Source organism: Leptodactylus fuscus, chromosome 6 (genome assembly GCF_031893055.1).
Source record: "Leptodactylus fuscus isolate aLepFus1 chromosome 6, aLepFus1.hap2, whole genome shotgun sequence".
Classification (NCBI taxonomy): Eukaryota; Metazoa; Chordata; class Amphibia; order Anura; family Leptodactylidae; genus Leptodactylus; species Leptodactylus fuscus.
This window is the reverse complement of record NC_134270.1, coordinates 81131480-81152619: the sequence shown is the minus strand read 5'-3', so window position 1 is coordinate 81152619 and position 21140 is coordinate 81131480. Positions and strand designations below refer to the sequence as shown.

Genomic DNA, 21140 nt, shown 5'->3' with positions numbered 1-21140 from the left:
CAATCCATATGTCCCCTGACCCTGGTCTATAGTCTCTTACTCTGCCAAATCAGTATCCCTACGCTATGCTGAGGATGGCCCAATAGGCCGAAACAGCGCTGTCCATAGCTGGAAATCTGTTCCTTTTGGGACAGAAATACTGATTTGGCAATTAAATCCACATTATGATTAAAAGACTTTATAACTGAGTCGTTCATGATGTTAAGGATGCAGCCCTCTATAGGGTGGCGTACAGAGTGCACTGTTCTCCTAATTACATCCTGGAGAATAGATTTGCATATTTTTTACCCTATGTCATCCGTGTCATTTTCACTGACTCGTACACTGAATATGATCGTGTGAAAGATGCAACTTGCCTTCATCTAGATCAACTTTATACTGTAAATATAAAATAGTTGAGCTTGATGAACCGTCTTTTTCAACCTACTAACTTTGTAACAATTTCATGTCCTTAGGTATGAAGTGATGCAATCTTGTTGGCTTTCTGTTGAACAAAGACCCACAGTAGAAGAACTTCATCTCCAGCTCACTTACCTGCTAAATGAATGCTCCAATCAAACAGAGGAAAGCTTTGAGTGGCGCTGGAATGCTCTTAAACCAACTAAATCATCAGTGGGTCCTCTCCGGCACTCTGATGAGATTTCTGCATTCCCACTGCTAGATAACTTTAGTGGTGGGGATGGTTTTCATGCAGACATGGATGACATCTTAACTGTAACTGAGAGCAGTCGTGGTCTCAACTTTGAATACATGTGGGAGAAAGCCAGATTAGGACGTTGGAAAGCAACATCTCAGTGTCAAGACTATGTGCCAAATAATGGTAATTTGACTGTCCCTGCTAACCCTTTCTATGATACCAGCCATCAACATTCACGCCAAAGCTTGGAGACCCCAAGTGTTGTCCCAGTCATCAGTGCCCGTAGCCCTTCAGTAAGCAGTGAATATTATATTCGGCTAGAAGAACATACAGACAGAGGTAGTGGTGTGGATTGTACTGTCTGTGCTCCTAGCCCTGTCTATGAAAGAAAGTATGACATGCAGGAGTCGAGATCGCTCCATCAACGCATATCACTTGGAAGCCCATCTTCACCACTGGAACCATTGTTTCCTTCAGACTGGGACCCACTTGAGAGTGGCAGAACCAGTCCAGCTGATCCTCCTGCTCACCTGATTTTACATGAAGTTCCTAAACTTATAGATAGATGGACTCCCAGTAATAATAATCCTTTCATTACTGTAGGAAGAGAATTGCCTCGTTATGTAAATCCTTTTCGTGGCTCAGTTGAAAGAGACTTATCAAGGCAGGTACAGGAGACTTCCTTGATGGAGCCTTCTCTATCTGATGTGTTTTCTTCTGATTCCATTTTGAATGTTTACAGAGATATTGAAGATCATAGGAGAAGTTGGGATTCAGATACACTTGAAGAGAGAGGAGCTGGAGAGACACTTGCTGGAGATCCTGAGTCCTTGGCAGAGTTTTTAGATGATCGTGCATCACCTTGGGACTGTGAACCATCATTAATGGAAGATCAAAGCACTGAAAGCAGTAGTAGCAGCACAGACAACAGCAGTCATCGCAACATGCCTTCTTGTCCCCTTTGTAGTAGAGGGGTGATGGGTAGTCTTCAGAGATGCTCTTGCGCAATGCTACGGGGAGATGTTGTAATTGATTGGACAACACATGTTGCAATGCATCAAGACCATTATGGTTTGGATGATGACTCATCTCTGAAAGTTGAACAGGGTTCTTTATCAGAATGCTCTATACCTGCAAGAACTTTTGGTGATGGAGATCTCTATGCTGGTCCTTTTGGAGATAGTCTTTGTGCAGCAGAACACCAAGAATTTTATGACCCTTTAATGGGAGCAGCAGTAAAAAGTTATGATATTCAAGACTATCGTAACCGTCAAGTGAAAAGTTATGAATCATTGCAGAAGAGTATTTCTAACCATCCTCCTTCTCCTTTCATTGGAATTTCTAACTCAATGGCCAACTGCAGTGTTATTGTTCCAATTGAAATCCCCCCTCTTTCCACCTTAGCAGAAAGCATTGAAGAGGAGACAATAGAGATAGCTCCAGATGTACTAAATAGGTTCCCAGTCAACCATAGCACATTGCAAACAGAAAAACCACCACATTCCTCTAGGGCAACATTAGACTCTGTTGATTCTCTGGATATTCCCTCCAATACTAGTTCATCCGATGTATGCAGCCCAGCATCTCATTTTTCATCCCCTGGACAAAAGTTTGGGGATAGTGGCTATGAAACAGAAAACACATTTTCCCCAGAATTCATTTTCAAAGAAGTGAAAGAAGAAGAAACAGGTCTTAAAGATTTAAAGTTACCCTTAACCCCCATATCAGAATCAACTAGTGACTTGACTCTTACAGATGACTTCTCTGAACCACAGGCTACACCTATGGAAGAAGACAGCTCCCTCAGAATATTAAATCTGGCCACGCCACATAGAGATTCAGCATATTTTTCTGACTATGACAATGAATCTGATAAACATAATAGAATAGCTCGACAAACACCTGATGGTGGAAATCTCAATGGAGTTTGCAGTGAAGATATATCAGTTGTTATATCAACAGTTGAGGATATTCAAAACTCTCAAGATGAAAGTAAAAAAAAGGATAATAATGGCAATAGTGTGAATGTAAAGGAAATTCCAGTAGAATTGCCCGTAGAAGCTGTGGATAAAGAGGAAAAACATCATAACTCAGATTGTATTCAAGAAGTAGGTCAAGACAGTGAAGATGGAATTTCGAATTGCAATGGTGGAATAAATTCAATTTCAGAAGATGATTTAAGTAATTCAGTTCCCCAAAGCAATACCACTGTTGAATTGCAAGAGAAACATGAAAAGTCACAAACAGTTATAGAGCAAAAAAATTCAAGTGACAACATGCTGAAAAAACAACCAGAGAGTGGTTTTGTAGTTCAGGTTTGTAAAGAACAGTTACTTGTCTCCTTGAGAGAAAACGTAACCAGAAATGTACTGTCTACCTTTGAGTCTGGAACTGTGAATTCTTGTGTCTTAAAAGACCAAGCTGTTTTAAAGTTATGGTCTATGGAGCCTAGATCAAATGCAGTTATTGAAGGAACATTAAATAATAAACCTCTCTTCAAAGAGTCATCAGAAAGCTATGACCCCAATGTATACAAACCTAACACAGATGAAGAGGATATATCTTCAGGAGGCGTTAGTATTCCTTCAGAACTCACCATAAACAATGAGACAAATGAGAACAATGATAATGAGAGCCACACAAATAAAGGTGTTGAAGAAGTAAAGGAAGAATGTGAAAATGGAAACAATGGAGATTCTGTTGAACTGCCATTAGAACAAGCCCTTGAAAACTGTGTACACAAACCAGATGAGACACCTGTTGAACAAACTGAAGAACAGTCAGAAAATCAACCAAAAGTCTTTTTAGACATTGGCTCTGCAGCAAATAGTGGAAGTGAAGCTATAAAAGGTAAAGCGATATTGATAATTGGAATGGGATACTGTAGTTCAAGGGCGAATTAACGTGTCTCTAAACTTTTACACAAGTTTTGATTTTCTGGCAGCATAGTGACATTAATAAATGGTAATTAATAAAGTGAATTATTAACACATTTTTGCTCCTTTCTGTGACACCCTGCTCTCTGTTTCTTTAGTGCTAGTGAAATCTGTATCCTGATTCTCACTGGAGTGCAGGTGGGCATAATCTTGTACAATGTACAGAAGCTAAGGCTGGATGGGGCCACTTCAAACAGCCTTATCCCTGTACTTTAAAAGCTGGAACAGTAGTTGCTGTGTCATAGAAAAGATGAGATTCTCAGAGGGTCTATCTGTATTATTTCCAGAGATATCACCAGTTGAAACATAGTCAGGATTAAGATAAACTGCATGTAAATATGCTAACCCTGACTCTTTTCCAACTGGTAATATATCTTGAAATAATACAGGAAGAACTGTGATCTTGGTGTCATATAAAAGCTGAGGGTCTTATCTATTATATGATACTATTCCTGTCTTAGCTTCTCTACCTGGCCTTACTGCAGTAAGATAAGAGATAAAATAATCCTTTAATAGTCCCACCATGGGGAAACATCAGCATGGATAATACAATAATATAATTAAAGAAAGAACACATACAAGCGCATAGCAGATAGAAAATATACTAGGAGTCATAGCAACTAGGAAGAAAAAAGACTCAGGATCATTTAGTTCTCTGTGCGGAGTGATCTCCCCTTGGCCTGATGTTGATTCTACAGCCTGACCATGTTTGGGAGGTAAGATCTCCGATAACGCTCCTTCTCACACTTAAGAAACAGTGCACAGATTTCAGCTGGCATTAAACAGGGTAAAGAACAAAGATGCACAGGGTTACACAGAAAAAGAGCCAAAATGAATTAATAAAGTATGTTACGATATTTATTAATGCCATAAATGCTGGCAGAAAATCTAAAGTTATTCGCTTTAAAAGAAATGTGTTGCCATCTTTTTTTATTTAATTCAAAATTTCCTTAAAAATATGTTTAACATAAAAACACGGTTTAAAAAGGAGCTAATTTCTTTTTTGAGACATTTCCTTTAAGGTTTAATGATCCAGCCATTCCAAAATCCTATTCACAGCAGTATACCCCTGGATTTGATGTAAAGCAATATGCAGTAATATAGATGAAACTGTTTTCAGCACCATCATGTGCTAAATTGTCATGCTTTGAGTTACTGGAGCTAAGCTTAGAGTTGCTCTTTTGTTTATGTTCTTGTTATACTGTAGAAAAGATCGGATTCCGATCGGCGGTCAAGTAAATTTCACGATCACGATTGGAATTCCGATCCCGATCTTTTTAGGTGGGATCGAGGTCGGAGGTTATTTCCCCCAATGCTTTGCTACTGGCCAAGCATTGTGGGAAAAGCTAATAATGTTAGCCAGGCCCCATAGGAATGAATGGATGCAGCCGGCCACTTAACCCCCTGCGCGCCGGCTGCGTCCATTCATTCTAATGGGAGACTAGCTAACATCTCTAGTAGCTTAAGGCTTGTTTCACATATGCTGATGTGTTCTGTCCGTAAGAGTCCGCATGAGGACCCCTATGGACAGAACACAAGTGCAACTGCAAGCGGTCCCCCTATTCTCACTCCTGTTCTCGCCTCGCTGCCCCCGCCTCCCAGGTTAGTGTTACAGACCTAGGAAGAAGGTGGGGCTTGTGGCTTAGGAGAGTGTGGGCAGGTACTGGGCGGGGAGCACTTACGTCTCCCCGCCCTGTACCCGCCCACACTCTGCTAAGCCACAAGCCCCGCCTTCTTCCAAGGTCTGTAACACTAACCTGGGAGGCGGGGGCAGTGAGGCGAGAACAGGAGCGAGAACAGCGGGGACCGGACCAGCAGCAGCGCTTCTGTGCAGGTAAGTGGACACCAGGGGGGACTAAGTAGCCAGAGGATTTTTTTAAATCCTTACACAGCATGGAGTCTGACAATTAAAGCGATCAATTTTTGTACTCCATGCTTTGTAGTGAATAGGATCATTTTTAAAATCCCATCTTCAATCATCAAAAAAATCCCATTGACTTGCATTGGGATCGGGATCAGGTTCGAATGATCGGAAATCGGATTTTAAAAACGATCCTGTAATCTCAAGATTGGCTCAACCCTTATTGTGTAAATATAGAATTCAAGACTAAACATTTATGTGGATGGTTATTTTCATTCATGTTGTCCCCACGATAAGGCAAGAAGTGATATCATGAAGACCAAGCGGTGATTATAGACCAAAACAATGGCGAGGCGAAAATAGTGTGCACCTAGCGTAAAAGGGAAACAACAAAATATATTACAATTTTGCTAAATTTTACATTTGCTAACTGTATAGCTAATGGCAGAAGTAATCTATATTTTATAAATTTTTTGCTCTCCAAGTCAGATTACAGAAACTGAATATATTTTATTGCAAGAACTGTCACATTTATATTACATTACTTTTCTTCATTTATTACATTCCTGCAGCAAAAGTAGCAAGACTTTCTCTATCTCTTCCACCACTAAACCTTCAAGCATTCCAAAGCTCCACCAGTCGCAAGCCATTCTGGGACAATGATGAAGAAAAAAGAGATGCGCATTACAATAAGGAAGATGAAGATGAGGAAGATGAAGGTTTTGGTCTTCAAGAACATCAAAGAACAGGCTCAGAAGCTGAAGTAGAGGTAACAGGAGTCCCAATTGTGGTAACAGAGATGGATGATGGACGTAACCTCCGTAGTCTGCTAAAGTCACCAAAATCTGCTGATGAGGTGGATGATGACCTTGATCGAAAGCGGAAAATGGTGTCCTTTTTTGATGATGTAACAGTTTACTTGTTTGACCAGGTAGGATAAATTTTAAGAGAGTCAATCAGTGTTGTAACAATGCAGTCATGATACAACTACCATGTCTTGTTTTGTCATTTTTGTTCCTATCTTCATGCTGCATTTCATTGCTTGGTAAGAAGACTCCTCCTTTGTTCTGTATTTGTATTTGTGCGTTTTGAGCTATACATTCTGAATATGGCAGGAGAGGTGGTTATTAAATGCTCCTTGCTAAAGATGATAATGTCTACTGACTCCTAGACAATACCACATACTGTTAACATTTCAGTTTGTAGGAAAACGTTATAATGAGAATTGTGTTAAATCAGAGTTTAATTTACTGATGTGTCAGATCAAAAAAAAAATGCTGCACTTTATAGTAGAAAAGACCAGTGGTCCTGTAAGGCCAACCATTTCCATATGTAGTATAAGGGCACATGTATGTCATAATGTCGGATTATGTTGTGGAGTGGGAGTGTTTTTCTACAACAGCAACGGGAATACTTTAGACGATAAAATAAAATCTATTCTTATTTATAAGTGTAGTTAGTATGTTATAACCATAAAGGTACTTAAATAACTCTATTAAAGATGTGGTATGTCTGGATAACATCTTTGGCATGGACAATTTTTATTTCACTGCCTCTCCCAGTTGCCAAAAAGTAAACGCTGATGAAAAGTACTTGCTGCTTTTATGTGTGCAGATTTGTATGGAAATTGCTATAGATATTTATTTATACATATTGGAGTAAAGTGTATACCTTTAGATTACCAGCTTTACGTTTACTTTCTTATATAATAGTCAAGTGGCTTAGTATTTTGGTTATAAATATTCTGTTATGATTTTCTTTCTTTCTAGGAGACACCCACCAATGAACTAAGTAATCAGAATGCATCAGAAAACGATCAGAATACCCAGAATCCTTCACTAGAGTCAAGTTTGGATGCCTTTTCATCAACTGATGGTTTCAGTAAGCAACGTCCTTTATCCGATGACATTCATGTAGTTACCATGCCATTATATTTAAAATGGATAACCCAGAAGTTTCTAGGCTTTAGCTAAACTCTTTACCTTTCCAAAGGGATTACATTTTAAACATTAGACTTCCCATAATGTCCTTTTGTGCACATATCATCGCCAAACATCATCTACTTAACATCTTAATTGATATTAACAAAAAAGCTTAAAGAGGATGTCACACCAAAGCACTAAGTTGCCAATTGCATATTCCTACTGTACACAAGAATGGTGGTGTCTTACTTCCCAGTCTGAACAGCACAATGGTCAAAAGGCATCACCCTTTCCGCTTCAACTAACTCCACCAGTCCCATAGAATGGAGTGGGGTAAGCCTTCCCAACCTCTGTTCTTTTCGTACTGGGATGAACCACCCCCCCCCCCTTCCCATTTCTCTTTGCAATTGATATCCCATCCCACAGATAGGGGATAATTTGGTTTGGTGAGAGAATCCCTTTAAGGTGCACATACATATTAAAGGAATGTTGGCTGACCATATATATGAAGCTGTCTCTCCAGATGGGTGGTGTTAGGAGAAATAGGAATCAGGCAGTTGGTGGTCTAGTGGGTACTGTTTCTCCTTGGTTGGTATGGGGAGACTTATATGTCAAAAGAATGTGCACATTAGCTTTCATTCAGAAGGATAAAAGCTGCAATTTTAATAGCACCCCTTGGAGGTAGTTGTAGGTCAATGTCTGACCCTTTAACAGGTTTTGCAAAATATGTACACCACCCTTCTGAAGGCAGCTGTTTCGGGTTTCCTGCCTCATGTCATTGCATAGCTGGTTGACTAGGTGAGAGGCCTTTATATCTATCTTATCTATTTGTCTTGAGGCTGAGGTAGGTAATGTTTCTTATTGAATAGTTGCCAAAAGGCTAGCACCCCTTGGAAAAATGAGGATGTAAATCTCATCTAGTTACATCTTCAGTGACAAAACTATGCAACCTGATCTGTACTAATGATGCGCAATTGCTCCAAAACAGTGGCCAGCAGGTGGGCTTTTACTTATGGAGTATACTCTGGTTTTGCATACATTCTAAGTTCTGCTGTTAGAACAGTTAAAGGGTCGGACATTGATTTATAGAAATACCATCTCCAATAGGTGGCAGTAAAGAATTTTTAGGGGGAGATGGATGGTTTGCTCCTCTCTGCCTATTCAGAATACATGCATGCTTGGCTAAACTTGGCATTTGAAGGAAAAGTGGTTGGCTAAGAAAGTGTTAGGCTGAACGCCACAGGATAGGAGACATATGTAAGATTGCTTGGTGCTGGTATGCGCAGTGATGTGCGGAACCAAAAGTCCTCCATGCGTCTTTTTTTGAATTGTGTACCAGTGCTGCTGGACCATTGTTCCATTTTCTACTATGGAGCTGATGATACTGCCAGAGATTGCAGTCTTGGCAGCACCATTTGTAGTGAATGGAGTGTCTTTAGATAGGGGATGAGTAATGTTCATGGCACAGCCCGTTTAATAAACTGCTCCTACAGAAATGCTATTGAAAGGTCCAACTTGCTGTCTTCTAAGTAAAGCCAGGAGTAGCTGATATCTATAAATGAGCTGGTCACCCAATAAAGTACATTAGATACCAAAGCATTGCTATAATGTGCCATAATGTATCTTCCATGTTTAATAGGTGGGAGTTTTGAATGGGATGATGACTTTCCCTTGATGACCCAAAACTCCACATTCCTTCCCATGGCAGCTGAAGGTGCAGCTCTCAAGTCACCAATAAGTCCTACTACATCAGTACCTCCAGCACTTCAAGGAAAGCGAGTGGAAGGAAACCTGATGGACTCGCTGAGGTTCACCCGATTCACTGTCTCGCCTGCTGTAGAACCACATGTTCCTTTATGTGATTCAGATGTAGTTCCACCAGCAGGTTAGTATTATTATCGACTCATTTATCTAAAAGTACATCAGAGACTGTAATCCAAACCTGTTAAGACATATTGTCTAACTCAAACTAAATGGTCTCTGACAATAATAATAATAATAATAATAATAACATGTTTGATATAATTAATTCTATTAATATAAGATACATGACTATTGTCTTTTATTCCAGGTGCTATTGAAAACTGAAGAAGTGTCTCCTGCTAAGAGATCTGGCCATCAACCAGGAGTCAATGAAGCCTCATACTACTTTTCTATGGACTATGGACTTTCTATGATTCTTTTCCTGCTTTGCCAGCTCTACACTATGTCTGAACAAATACTGTAGATTCTCTCTGGATTATCAAGATCCATGCAAAGACAAGCATGGTGGATTGCAATTTATGGCGCAAAAGATAACGTTGACCATCTTATATACGCTCTTCATAATCAGCCACCCCCAAGAATTCTTCATCAGATATTTTGGAAAGCCAGCTCTTATGTCAATTGTACAAGATGATTCCTTCATATTTAAAAAATAATGTGCCAAACTAACTCTATTTTATTTGATGTCCAGTTCCAGCTTTGGTCTTCGATCTGTACGTCAGTGTCTTGTGGGCCTAAGTGAATCGGACTGCAGTGTTTCCAGCCTCAGTTTACAATTCTTTTTTTTTTTCATTGCTTTTTTAAGCATATTATTTTTAATTCTTAGCTTCACAAGCTAAGATTCATTTTAAAGCCTAGAGAACTTCTTTCATACATAGTCATATTGACTTTCCATTACAATGCAGATCAAGTAGATACTTGTGATACATTTATTTTCTTCTGGCTTTCTCCGATATGTTGCTATATATGTTTGTCCCACCAGGGCATGATACTGTACAAGTGCTCTGAAGTTGCAACGTTTTTGGAATCTTTTGTTTGGATATCTGCCTTTTTCTCAGAGTGCCAAACAATGTAGCCAACCCTTCATGCTAGGTTATGCTCATAATGCGAGGGTTACGGTAATACGTTTATGATTTTATATGATGTTCTTTTTGTATTTTAATGACACCTTGCAGTCTTCTAATAATATAGAAGTGGAGAACTGACGCCTTCAGACATTTTCTGCCGGATTGGGGCAGGGCTGGTATAATACTTTAGATAGAAACATAACATAGGTGTTTAGCTGAGATGTTATAACACTCAGCACTGGTGAATGACGCATTTTTCGCAAACAGATGCAGTGGGGGAAGACGGTTCGAAAGATGTGTATGTACAAGGACTATTTATAGAGAGACATTTTTATAGTGCAGGTGAGATGAGAAAGGAAATGCCAGGAGTTCTTTTTAAGCTCTGTGTTAAGCTAAGAGTATCTATACTACCCATATTATCAAAGGCTAGCGACTGTGAAATTAAGAATTTAACATGTATTTTATAAAAATAATATTAATAATAATAATTTCTAAAGTAGATAGATTTTGGTGTCCCTGATGAAAAGCAGTGACATATCAATATATTTCAATAGATGTTGGCTAATGAAGTTTACTTTTACATTTATACATCCTGAGTCATCGTAATTAATTTTAAGGTTAACCACAAAACTTTATCAAACTTGTGTTTTAAAGTGTACCATGTGTCTTACTGGAGAGGGATGAGCCAAAGTTTTTTTTTTTTGCCCCGTCCCCATGGGTAGAATACTCCCTCTCCACATACTCTGAAGCATTAGAAAGTATGGAAAGGATGCTGGCCCTTCTCTCCTGCCTAGGATGGGGAGTGTGTGTAGCGGGAGGAGGGTAAAAGTAGTGCCAGGCCTGTTTATAAGGGCACTAGAATACGGGCCTTAATTTAAAGTTTGCTGTAAGGTCTCTTCAGCTCTTTGTAAAGTTTGGTTAGTTGTTTAGTGAATCCTCACTCTGTCTATATTGTTTTATTCCTCATAGATGCTCAGCATTATTGTCCAAGCAGTTTTTTTTTTGCTACCTGCAAAGGAGTTCCGAATTGTAAACTTGCTGCTGGTGATAATCTGGTTTCTCCATAGTGCCAAACTAAACCCAATAGGGAGCCTTATTGGTTGAAGCAATGACATAACTGAGTTTTGGTATATAAAGAACTATTATACATGCAAATGGTTCAATGAAATAACTTACTGCAACACTGATTTTATTTTTCTTATTCTTTGCACTGATGGTAGTGAGACTATACAGTACAAGATGCATAAAAGGCCTAATTTTGCAGTCTTACCGTGAAATGAATTAGATGTCACATGGAGATGGGTAATATTAATGACTGTGGTGTTGACCCCTGGGATACAAATGGCTGCTTTCAATAACTGGTTAGAAAATGTTTTTAATACATGACCAAGCTGAATTGACACCAATATGGAAAACAATAACTGGCTGTTCCCCTGCTATATGACTCTTGCTGCAACAGCAAACAAAAAAACAATGAACTTCTCTACTATAAAGACATTAGGAAGAATTTTGCTTCATTTTAAGAAGATTTTCTGATATTGGGAAATTTTCTTATTTCACCTTCTTCATGCTGGAATTACTCTTTGAAGAAAGCTAAAAACTATGTTGAAATCTTGGTTTGTTATAAGATTCCAATGAATGAACCATAGATGTCTCCAGCTCATACCAAGTTCTCTCTTGGTCCATTGAGTGGCACAGCATTTACTTGGCATCTCATCACTCCGACTACCACATCATTTGTACAGCTTTTAAAATGCGTTGTAAGAACCCAGGCTTCATAAATGTGTATTTGTATGTTACTTTTTATTTTTTTTTATGATCATCCATATTTTTTTATTTGTTAAATAATAACTGTGAGCTAAAGAAAGGTAATTGGTAGTAAGCAGTATATTTCCTCTCCTTAATAAAGAAGCAGTACTAGACAGGGCAGATGCAAACAATGAAGAACTCATCACTAGTATTTTCTATATGACCGACTATTTACAAAGACAATTCAAATTGTTACAATTCTGTAAGATGGATGCATTAAGACATGAGTGATCTGCTGCATTAAGACATGTGTGATCTCATTGACATAGTGCTACTGTAGTTCCTAATTTTAAACAAACCTAAGAATAGTGGGGTACTTTCTCATTCGCCCATTGTGCCCCAGGAGGATTTGCAAAATATCTTTGTAAGATATCAATATATCCCATTACAAGCATAACATAAAGCTACTAGACCCAGTACAAAATCTTTACCAGGTAGCTCTGGGGACCAGGCACAACTGAACCCTCAAATTATGCCCCTATATTCTACTGAATGCCTATGACTCAAAAATTGGGCAATCGTCTAGTTTACAAGTAAACACTTTAATTTTGTTTATAAGGGCACTTTATAATCACTTTAATAACCCTAAATAATGTTCACACCATTATACTATACCATGTACAATGAGCCACTCTTTCCGATGAAATGCCACTTTGATTTTGACTGTCAAACCTGATAGGAAAGAATTAAAGCATTTGGACAGCACCTAAAGGTGATGTTTAATAAGAACATATCTACAATATTTATATATATATCACTAGTTTATTAGATGCAGTTTAGAAGGAAAAGTTGGAAAAAATGTTCTAACATATTGATGAAGCTGATCAAAACATTGGCCATTGTAACTTATCCAAGATACCAGTCATTAATGAGTTAGTTATTACTTAAGAGGCAAATCTCCCTGTTAGGTCTTTTACCATGTGTTTGTTCAAGCTAACTAGATATCACACTACAACATACAGCATGTATCAACTATCAATGGCTTACTTGTAGACATTGTAGACCACACGTGCAGTTATTGATGCATTTTTTGACTGATTTTGGACTCTAAAGCAGAATGTGGATCCAAATGGAAGGGAAAGTATAACAAAAAATAATTGCATAGAAAATGGCATAACTAAACTAGATGCCCAGCCAAAGGAACTAATATGGAACCAAATTTGGAATTAAACCCCAATTTGGCAAAATAGTATTACTCATATAACTGAATAGTTCTGTGCATGTTCTATCAAACTTGGCATTATGGCAGGGGTGTAGCTATAGAGGGTTCAAAAGTTGCAGGTTGCATAAAATATACACACTTTCTAAAAGGCTCCTGGTAGGTAGAGGTCCCATTACAGATTTTGTATTGTGGCCTAGCAGCTTTAGGTTACACCTCTATGAGATTGTTAACTTACCTTTTCAATATAGTTAATCAGCTCTCAAAGATAAAATATCTTAGTATATAGTAATTTTACATATGTGGTTTTAGACACTAAAATAGTTTGTATACTATGTATATACACTGTATATATGTGTGTATATTATATATGCATGTATATGTATAATTATAGTTTACAGACAAGAACATTATAAGAACTATCTGCTAAGCCCAAGCTTTTTATATGAACTTATCATGCAAATATCTAGTACTGCTTCTTTAAAACAGAATAGTGGTAAAAGTCAAGCTGAACCAGATGTCTGTTCAATGTTCACAATGTTGTTTGGTGACAGTATACAAAGATGTTGAGTTTTGTATGATGATAAGGATCTTCTTTTTAAGCACTTTCCCATAGATATATAAAAAATTCGCAATGGACCTTTAGTTGTCCTCATCTGTCAAACTGCACAAAATTTCTTTAATTTATTTCCTAATCTGAGGAAGTTATTTGATAACCAACATGGACCCTGCAACCACCTTCTTAGCTCTATTATGGTCTACATTTCTTTGGCAAACTAACCACTTAAAGAGGACCTTTCATCACCTCCGCCAAGTCTATCTTGTGGAATTATTTCATAGGTACTGCTCCAATGATTCTAGCAGTTAGATTTTTTTTTTTTTTTTGCTGGCCCCCACCATTCATTCCCAGGAAATCAGTGCTATTAGCTTTGGTGCCTGATATGATAACTACACTCTGTACTGTCAAGTGGGTGGTGTCAGGCAGGAGCAGGTTAGGTGTGTGATTCTGAGTTTTGACATGACTTATTGCAGCTCTGAATCACATCCTCTTTACTGCTCCTGCCTGACACTGACCACTAGAGATGAGCGAGTACTATTCGAAACGGCAGTTCCGAATAGCACGCTCCCATAGGAATGAATGGACGCAGCCGGCACACAGCCGGGGCCAGCGTCCTGACGCTTAACCCCCCGCGTGCCGGCCGCTCCCATTCATTCCTATGGGAGCGTACTATACAGAACTGCCGTTACGTATAGTACTCGCTCATCTCTACTGACCACCTGACAGAACGGAGTCTGAGTAGCATATTAGGCAGCAAAATTATCAGCTCCGATTGCTCAGGAATGGTGGGGGCTAGAGAATAAAATTCAACTGAGCTGGAATCAGCTGGCCCATATTAACAGATACCCTGAACTGGAATTGGTGGAGGTAGTGAAAAGTGCTCTTTAAAATTCTAGGGAAGATAAGAAACAACATCTTTAAAATTTAGAACCAGTGTTATTATGGAGACCATAGAACTTGACAGATGAGAACAACTCAAGGACTAAGGTTCTCTTCATACTGAAGTTTGACTTCCATTTATGATGGATCGATTTCTAGTGGGTGGAAATGCATAGTGTAATGGTTGATAGCAGAAGCTTTTTATTTTGATCCATTCGTTCATTGACTTTAGTGATAAAATAATGGAATATTACATACGGTGATTGTTTTTGTTTAGAATAGTATAGTTGACTGTGCTATTCTACCCAACAAATATAAAGTTTTCTAATAGAACAGAGACTGTATGATAGCAACTAATTGACGCCTCTGGAAAGCTTCTTTTAAAATCCCATTGAAATTTTTAGTGTGAACAGAGCGTGATGGGTAATTTTCTTTATTTATTAAAAATATGCATTACCATCAGCTCAGAAAATTTTTTGAAACATTGTAAATGGCTTCTCCAACCAACAAGTGTATAAATTGTACAAGCCAGCACTGAAGCTAGCAATGTTTATATGCTCTATTCTAAATTAGGTCATGCTATGTTACACATGTATAATGTCTGGTCCTATAATGTCATAAGCAATGAAGGACAGTTGTGTCAAATCAACTCTGGGACATTTACAATTGATATACCAAAAAGTGTGGTAGCCCCCTAGATTATTTCTATATGGGTTCTAGCACTTTTCTCTTTACGACAGTATATTCAGAAATGTCCACTCTTGTGTGCTTATTAAATGTGCACCACTGTAGAGTCTACTATGTATCTTCAGTGACTTCAAATCACCTTCAGTGTAATGATCATAAGTTAATGGCATATGAATTTGAGTTGATTTACAATACTGTGCAAAGATTTTAGACAGGTGTGGAAAAATGCTACAAAAATACTGTGTTAGTAGTTAATATGTTAATAGTTTATTTAAGATAAATCTAAATCAATGTTTTGCCTACAGAACATTATTTCTTCTAGGAACACTTGCACACAGCTTTGGAGGGAACTCAGTGTAAAGGTTGTTCCAAACATCTGGCAGAACTAACCACAAAGTCTTCCTTAGATGTAGGATTACTCAAATCCTTCTGTCTATTCATGTAATCCCAGACAGACCGGATAATGTTGCGAGCATAGCACATACATCCTACTCCAAAGGGTCACCCCAAGTATTGATTTGATTTAGATTTCTCATTTGTTCCCTTCTTCACTTAACTTTGTTGATTGGCAAAAATAAACCATTAACACTTTACGCCATTAAGAAAACATTCTTACTTTGAAGTAATTTTTTAACACCTATCTAAAACTTTTTCATAGTACAGTGCAACAGACTGATCATAGATGTGTCTTATAGATGTGCTATCAAAATTTCTCATTTATTAGAATGAGGTTTGGACCGAAGACAGAAATCCAGAATGACTTTTTCGCTGTTTTCTTTTTATATTAGGTTCAACAACATCTGGAATAGGAGAGCTTTAGTAGCTAAGGGAATGCTGACACTTCTATCATGTATAAAATGAGTGAAAAGAGTATAAAAATATATATATGTAAGAAACCATAAAGACTGCAGTATTATCTCTCAGAAACTCACATTATTTTTACATGGTTAAAATGTGATGTATTTTGACAATTTTGTCTGTAAATAGAAACATTTGCTGTTCTTAAGTGCAAATTGAAAATAAAATTTTTTCATTCAAATGGTGTTTATTCGCCAAAATAATGTTTGCCAAAAAGGAAAAAATAACATTAAAATAAGATCTTATACTGACTGTCGTGTGCTTTTTTCATTTGCTTTACGTGAACATCTCTCCTTTTTAAATGAATGTCTCAGAAGGGTTCACCAGGGTACCAGTGAATGTCCCAGTGGGCCCTGTGCCTTTAGGGGGTCCTACTGTACCCCCACAGTTTTTTTGATAAGGAGTAGAGGTCTGTTAATGGCTCCTATTAACTTACCTAGCCCTGTTCCTGATGGTCTTTTTTGAAGCTGCCAGCTGTGACCAGTTCCTGGGGTAGGTTATTCTACAGATCAACAGTGAAGAAGTTTTGTCACATCTTTTCCATATCTATTGCATGGGTCATTTATATATTTATACAGATTTATCATATCTCTCCTTAAACGCCTCTTATCCAGAGTAAACAAATTTAACTCCTTTAATCTTTCCTCATATCTGAGGTCCTCCATGCCCCTTATCAGTTTTATGGCCCTCCACTGATCCTTTTCCAAATATAAGACAACCTTTTATGAACTGGTGCACAGACCTGAACTGCATATTCTAGATGGAACTGCACCAAGTGGTAATAGTACATCCCTGTCCTTTGAGTCCATACTCCTTTCAATAGTTGACAGCATCCTGCTGGCGTTAGAAACAGCCAATTGACATTGCATGCTGTAATTTAACCTATGACCTACAAGTACACCTATTTCCATCTCCACCAGTGACTCTCCCAGCTTTACTCCCCTAGGACGTGTTAAATACGATCCTTTAACAAGGTTTTAATCCAATTGCAAACTATATTTTCTATGCTGATAGACCTGATTTTATTCATTAAACATCTATGAGTTTCTTTTTGGAGCCTGTACCTGGTCCTCCTGATGTCCCTCCAGCTCTCCAACCTCCATATCTAACCAACTAAGTGCTTATTCAGTGAGCAGCATGCTCCTCTCAAGATTGTCAATCGCCCACAGTTGCATTCTGCTCTTTCAGACCTCTAATTCAAGTTTCTGGATGGGTAACGTGCACATGGGTATAAGGATACTCATTGATTGTCAGTAAATGAAATAAAGAGAAGTGAAATTTTTACAAAACATCAAGCCTTGCTGACTTTACATATACTCATGTGTCTCTGCTAATTGTGCCAATTGCTAACGTTGCGTCTTTATGTGTGTTGTGTAGATAGAACTGATTTACACATTAATCTAGTTATAATAACAATACTCCGCACAATTAATAATATCTCAAAAGCCATTATAACACACAAAACACAGTTGCCCGTATTAATATAATATCTATTTTCTCAGTTAGTGAATGTTTTCAACATAGTACAATATATGTTACAATGTTACACTATATGTTACAAGAAGCTGACAGGCACTGTAAATTTATTACATGTTCTTATGAAGAAACAAAGTCATTGATGAGTCACCGCAAGGTCACCCTTTATAAATTATTTATTATCTTTAAGAAAACCTGCATGAGCCATGGCTGTTGTGTTCTCATTAAAGGAATAGACCATTTATTGACATTGTGCCGCATACTACATTTAGAAATAAGCATAAAATCTACCCTGGATAAAAATAAAGTTAACAGAAATAATCCACAACCTACAAGCGATCCCGCCAGGAAAATACCATTGCTTGTGATTCACAAACTGTATAATTTATACATCGTTCATTATATATCCTAATTATATCATTTAGTCTTCCCATACCATCTACGAATAAACATAGCCTCTAATACATTTCATAGGCCATAAATTTCAATGCATTGTTCTGCTCTTTGACCCAGAAAGGACAATAGTTTTTTTTCATAAATTATTTTAGCTAGAGGAAATAAAAGAAACATATAGCACAAACCACAATGGAGTCTCTTTTGAATCACAAGTGTATTCCATTGAGGTCAGGGATTCAGTACGTACAGACAAGTATGTTATTACAGACAAGTATGTTATTTGTATAAAAAAAATACCTTACAGAAAGAGTAATTTCCTATAAACATTGGAGTATCCATATTAAGTCCTATTTAATTTAAAAATTATGTTTTTTAAAATATTTTTGGTGAAATAGGTGGTTGAAACGGGTGAAGCCTATCTGTTTTTGTGCATATACTGCACAAGAGAAAACATTAGTCTTCTTTTCTTATTACAAGGAATAAGATGTTTTGTCAGACTTTGATGCTTAAAAGGAATTGTGGTCTTCTTTATATAATCCCTTGCTAGATGGCTCCCCCAACAATAAGCTGCTCACAGGACAGCAACTATTCAATTTCCCCACAGCACACCCACAGGAGAAATAAGGAATTGCATAGTTCCAAATGTGAAATGTATGGATGTGCTGGATCCTCCAGAGATACTCTCTGTAACCAATAAAGGAGGGTGAACCAATTTTAGAATTTCTTAATATAATATTTGAAAATCACTTTTCTAAACCAGACAACCCCTTAAAATATCCACCTGATATTGGCTTCTTTGATCGTTCCTTACTAATAATAATACATACAAAATGTCTTTCTTTTCCTTTCTCTTATCAAGGATGTATTAACTGTCCTATCATATAGAGAAACCATGAACACATAACATTTACCATCTTACACTTTCCTAATACCTTCAAAAGCATTTCAATTTGTTTAATATCCCAGGGCAGAATAATTGATCATTCTAAATAGTCATTATCAGCCATAGGCCTGATATATTGTTTTGTATTTTGATATTAACATATTAGACCCAATGTGTATATAGTTGTTTTAGTGTGACTCTGAATATCTTCAATCTCCACTTGGATCTTTAGACTAATATCAGCTGAACCTGACAATTTTGGCAGCATTGGGTTAGCATCTAATCTGTAGATGTTTGGCCTACTGGATTGCAACATGTATGATCCTAGCAGGGTCTTTCTCCCCTTAAAGGATATAGATGTATACATGGCTGAGGCAAGCAAGTACACTTTCTACCAATAAGTATTTGGACACCTGTGGTAGAATAGAAAAATAACATTTATTCATATTCAATAGTTGGTAGAATACAGCAGATGCTTTCTTATGGATGGGATTGATCGACACAATATACCAGAATGCCTGTTGAAACTCCTGGTGTATGTGAGCCATTGGTTGGGTGCGGTTTCTCTGGCCAGCACTCATCGGTGTCTATCTCCCAGTTTCGGGTGTCTGCTGACTAGGGGAACATTCTGACAATCACCGTTCACCTTCCACTTCATAATCACATAGGCCACTCTCGATTTTTGTTAATTCAGTTTGCTTGCTGTGTCCCTTAAAGATCGACCATTTCTGTGGTACCCCACAATTACCCCTTTCTCAAAATCAGACAACTCTGCACTTCGTGGTAACTTGCATGCAAATAATGCCAATGAACTAATGCCAATGCTGTTTCCTATTTAATGGCAGAAGGCGTGACATACATCACGACTGCAGATACGTTCATTTGCATGGGTGTCCAAATACTTATTGGTAGTCAGTGTATGTGAGGAGACTTGAGAGGGATAACTGACAGCTATTGTTAGACCATACGTTGTCAATGCTGACTCCAGAAGGTACTGAAGCTCGTTTTCCCCAATATTCTTTTCTGCCTTTATTATATGGTGTTTAATGGGTTTTCAGATGACACCTGGGTACAACTCTCAAATTTATGCCTAACAAATGACAGATTCCACATGACACCTATTTCCATATGAGCTTGTGAATCCGCCTTGTTAACTATTTCACCTCCAGTGCACTTTCGGCTTAACCTTCATTCAATGACTTTACTTTCTTCAACTTTCTTTTACTTTCCATTGCCAGTAGGTCTTCAACTTCACTTCCTTCTCTGAATATCTTAAGTTTGGCACATACGCAGCCATTTTGAAAAAAAAATATGGTGTTGCAGAAATCTCAAGCTAATCGCAATTTAAACAGCTATATATTACATTACATATGTATTTATAATTGAAAATGTCATCTTTCACAGATACACCGTAGTATGAGAGCCCTTAATGTAGTTGAAGGCAAAAGAGCAAAGCCAGCGCTTTCCTTCCATCTTTACCCTAATGTACTGTAATTTGCATTCTTTTCATACCTATATGCTGTTGAGCACTGTAATGCAGCCGTGCCTTCGAATGCCATCTTGATGTACATATCAATCTATTTTAAGGATTTCTGATATATTATCCATTTCCAAGCCACAATGCTTTATTTTATCATAAGGTTATCTTAAGAATGTTCATGGCTAATTTGCTCTCTGTACATATGGTCAGTGAAGGTCACCTTTTGTATAATACTGCTGAGGTCATAAACACTTTCACAGAAATGTGCTGCCATGCATCCAACAATAAAGTCAACATACACATTGCAGGGACGTTTCATGACTACTGTAAACAGAATATTTCCAGAGTTAATTATAGTTTTGCTGGTTTCAGAAGACCAAGTAGCTCAGTTTTTACAGGAAGAATCACAGAGAAATAGAAGTCTTCAATAGACTGTTCTTGAAGCAGCATCTTCTTGAAGGACCTCACAAGGTCACTGAATGACAGGAGCTGAACGATCGTTAGTTATTGTTCTCTTCAATTTAATGTGAGCAAAGGGGTTGGTCCTTGAAAAAATACAAAAAAAAATGGCAATTTTCAATATAGGTTCCAAAGTGAAATGGTGACATTTTTGTGTTATTGAACCACCGTTGATATAGAATGATCAAATATCCCTCAGGCTTCAAAGAGTTAATAAAATCAACACACTACTTGGGGGATGAAGAGTATTAACTAATAATGGGCTAAAGGAGACGAAATAATAAATAATTCCAATTGACTCTATAAAC

At 37.7% G+C, this 21140-nt stretch overlaps 2 protein-coding genes across 7 annotated transcripts in view; one reads left to right on the top strand and one right to left on the bottom strand.

Annotated features, from left to right (window-relative positions):
• Positions 1-12151, top strand: part of LMTK3 (lemur tyrosine kinase 3) — an 88652-nt gene extending 76501 nt beyond the window's left edge. For 3 of the 6 annotated variants that reach the window (XM_075280276.1, XM_075280278.1, XM_075280275.1), the window contains exons 12-16: positions 456-3487; positions 6007-6365; positions 7204-7315; positions 8996-9241; positions 9428-12151. In XM_075280276.1, the coding sequence (XP_075136377.1) occupies positions 456-3487; positions 6007-6365; positions 7204-7315; positions 8996-9241; positions 9428-9444 (3766 nt within the window). In that variant the 3' untranslated portion in view covers positions 9445-12151. Of the gene's footprint in view, positions 1-455; positions 3488-6006; positions 6480-7203; positions 7318-8995; positions 9242-9427 lie in introns of those variants that run through there. The other 3 variants (XM_075280277.1, XM_075280279.1, XR_012716999.1) reach the window with 3 other exon arrangements.
• Positions 12152-19551: 7400 nt separating this feature from the next.
• LOC142210842 (BAR/IMD domain-containing adapter protein 2-like) overlaps positions 19552-21140 on the bottom strand; it is a 120113-nt gene continuing 118524 nt past the window's right edge. Inside the window, exon 15 of the mRNA XM_075280299.1 lies at positions 19552-20918. Within this exon, the coding sequence (XP_075136400.1) occupies positions 20846-20918 (73 nt within the window). The 3' untranslated portion in view covers positions 19552-20845. The remainder of the gene's footprint in view (positions 20919-21140) is intronic.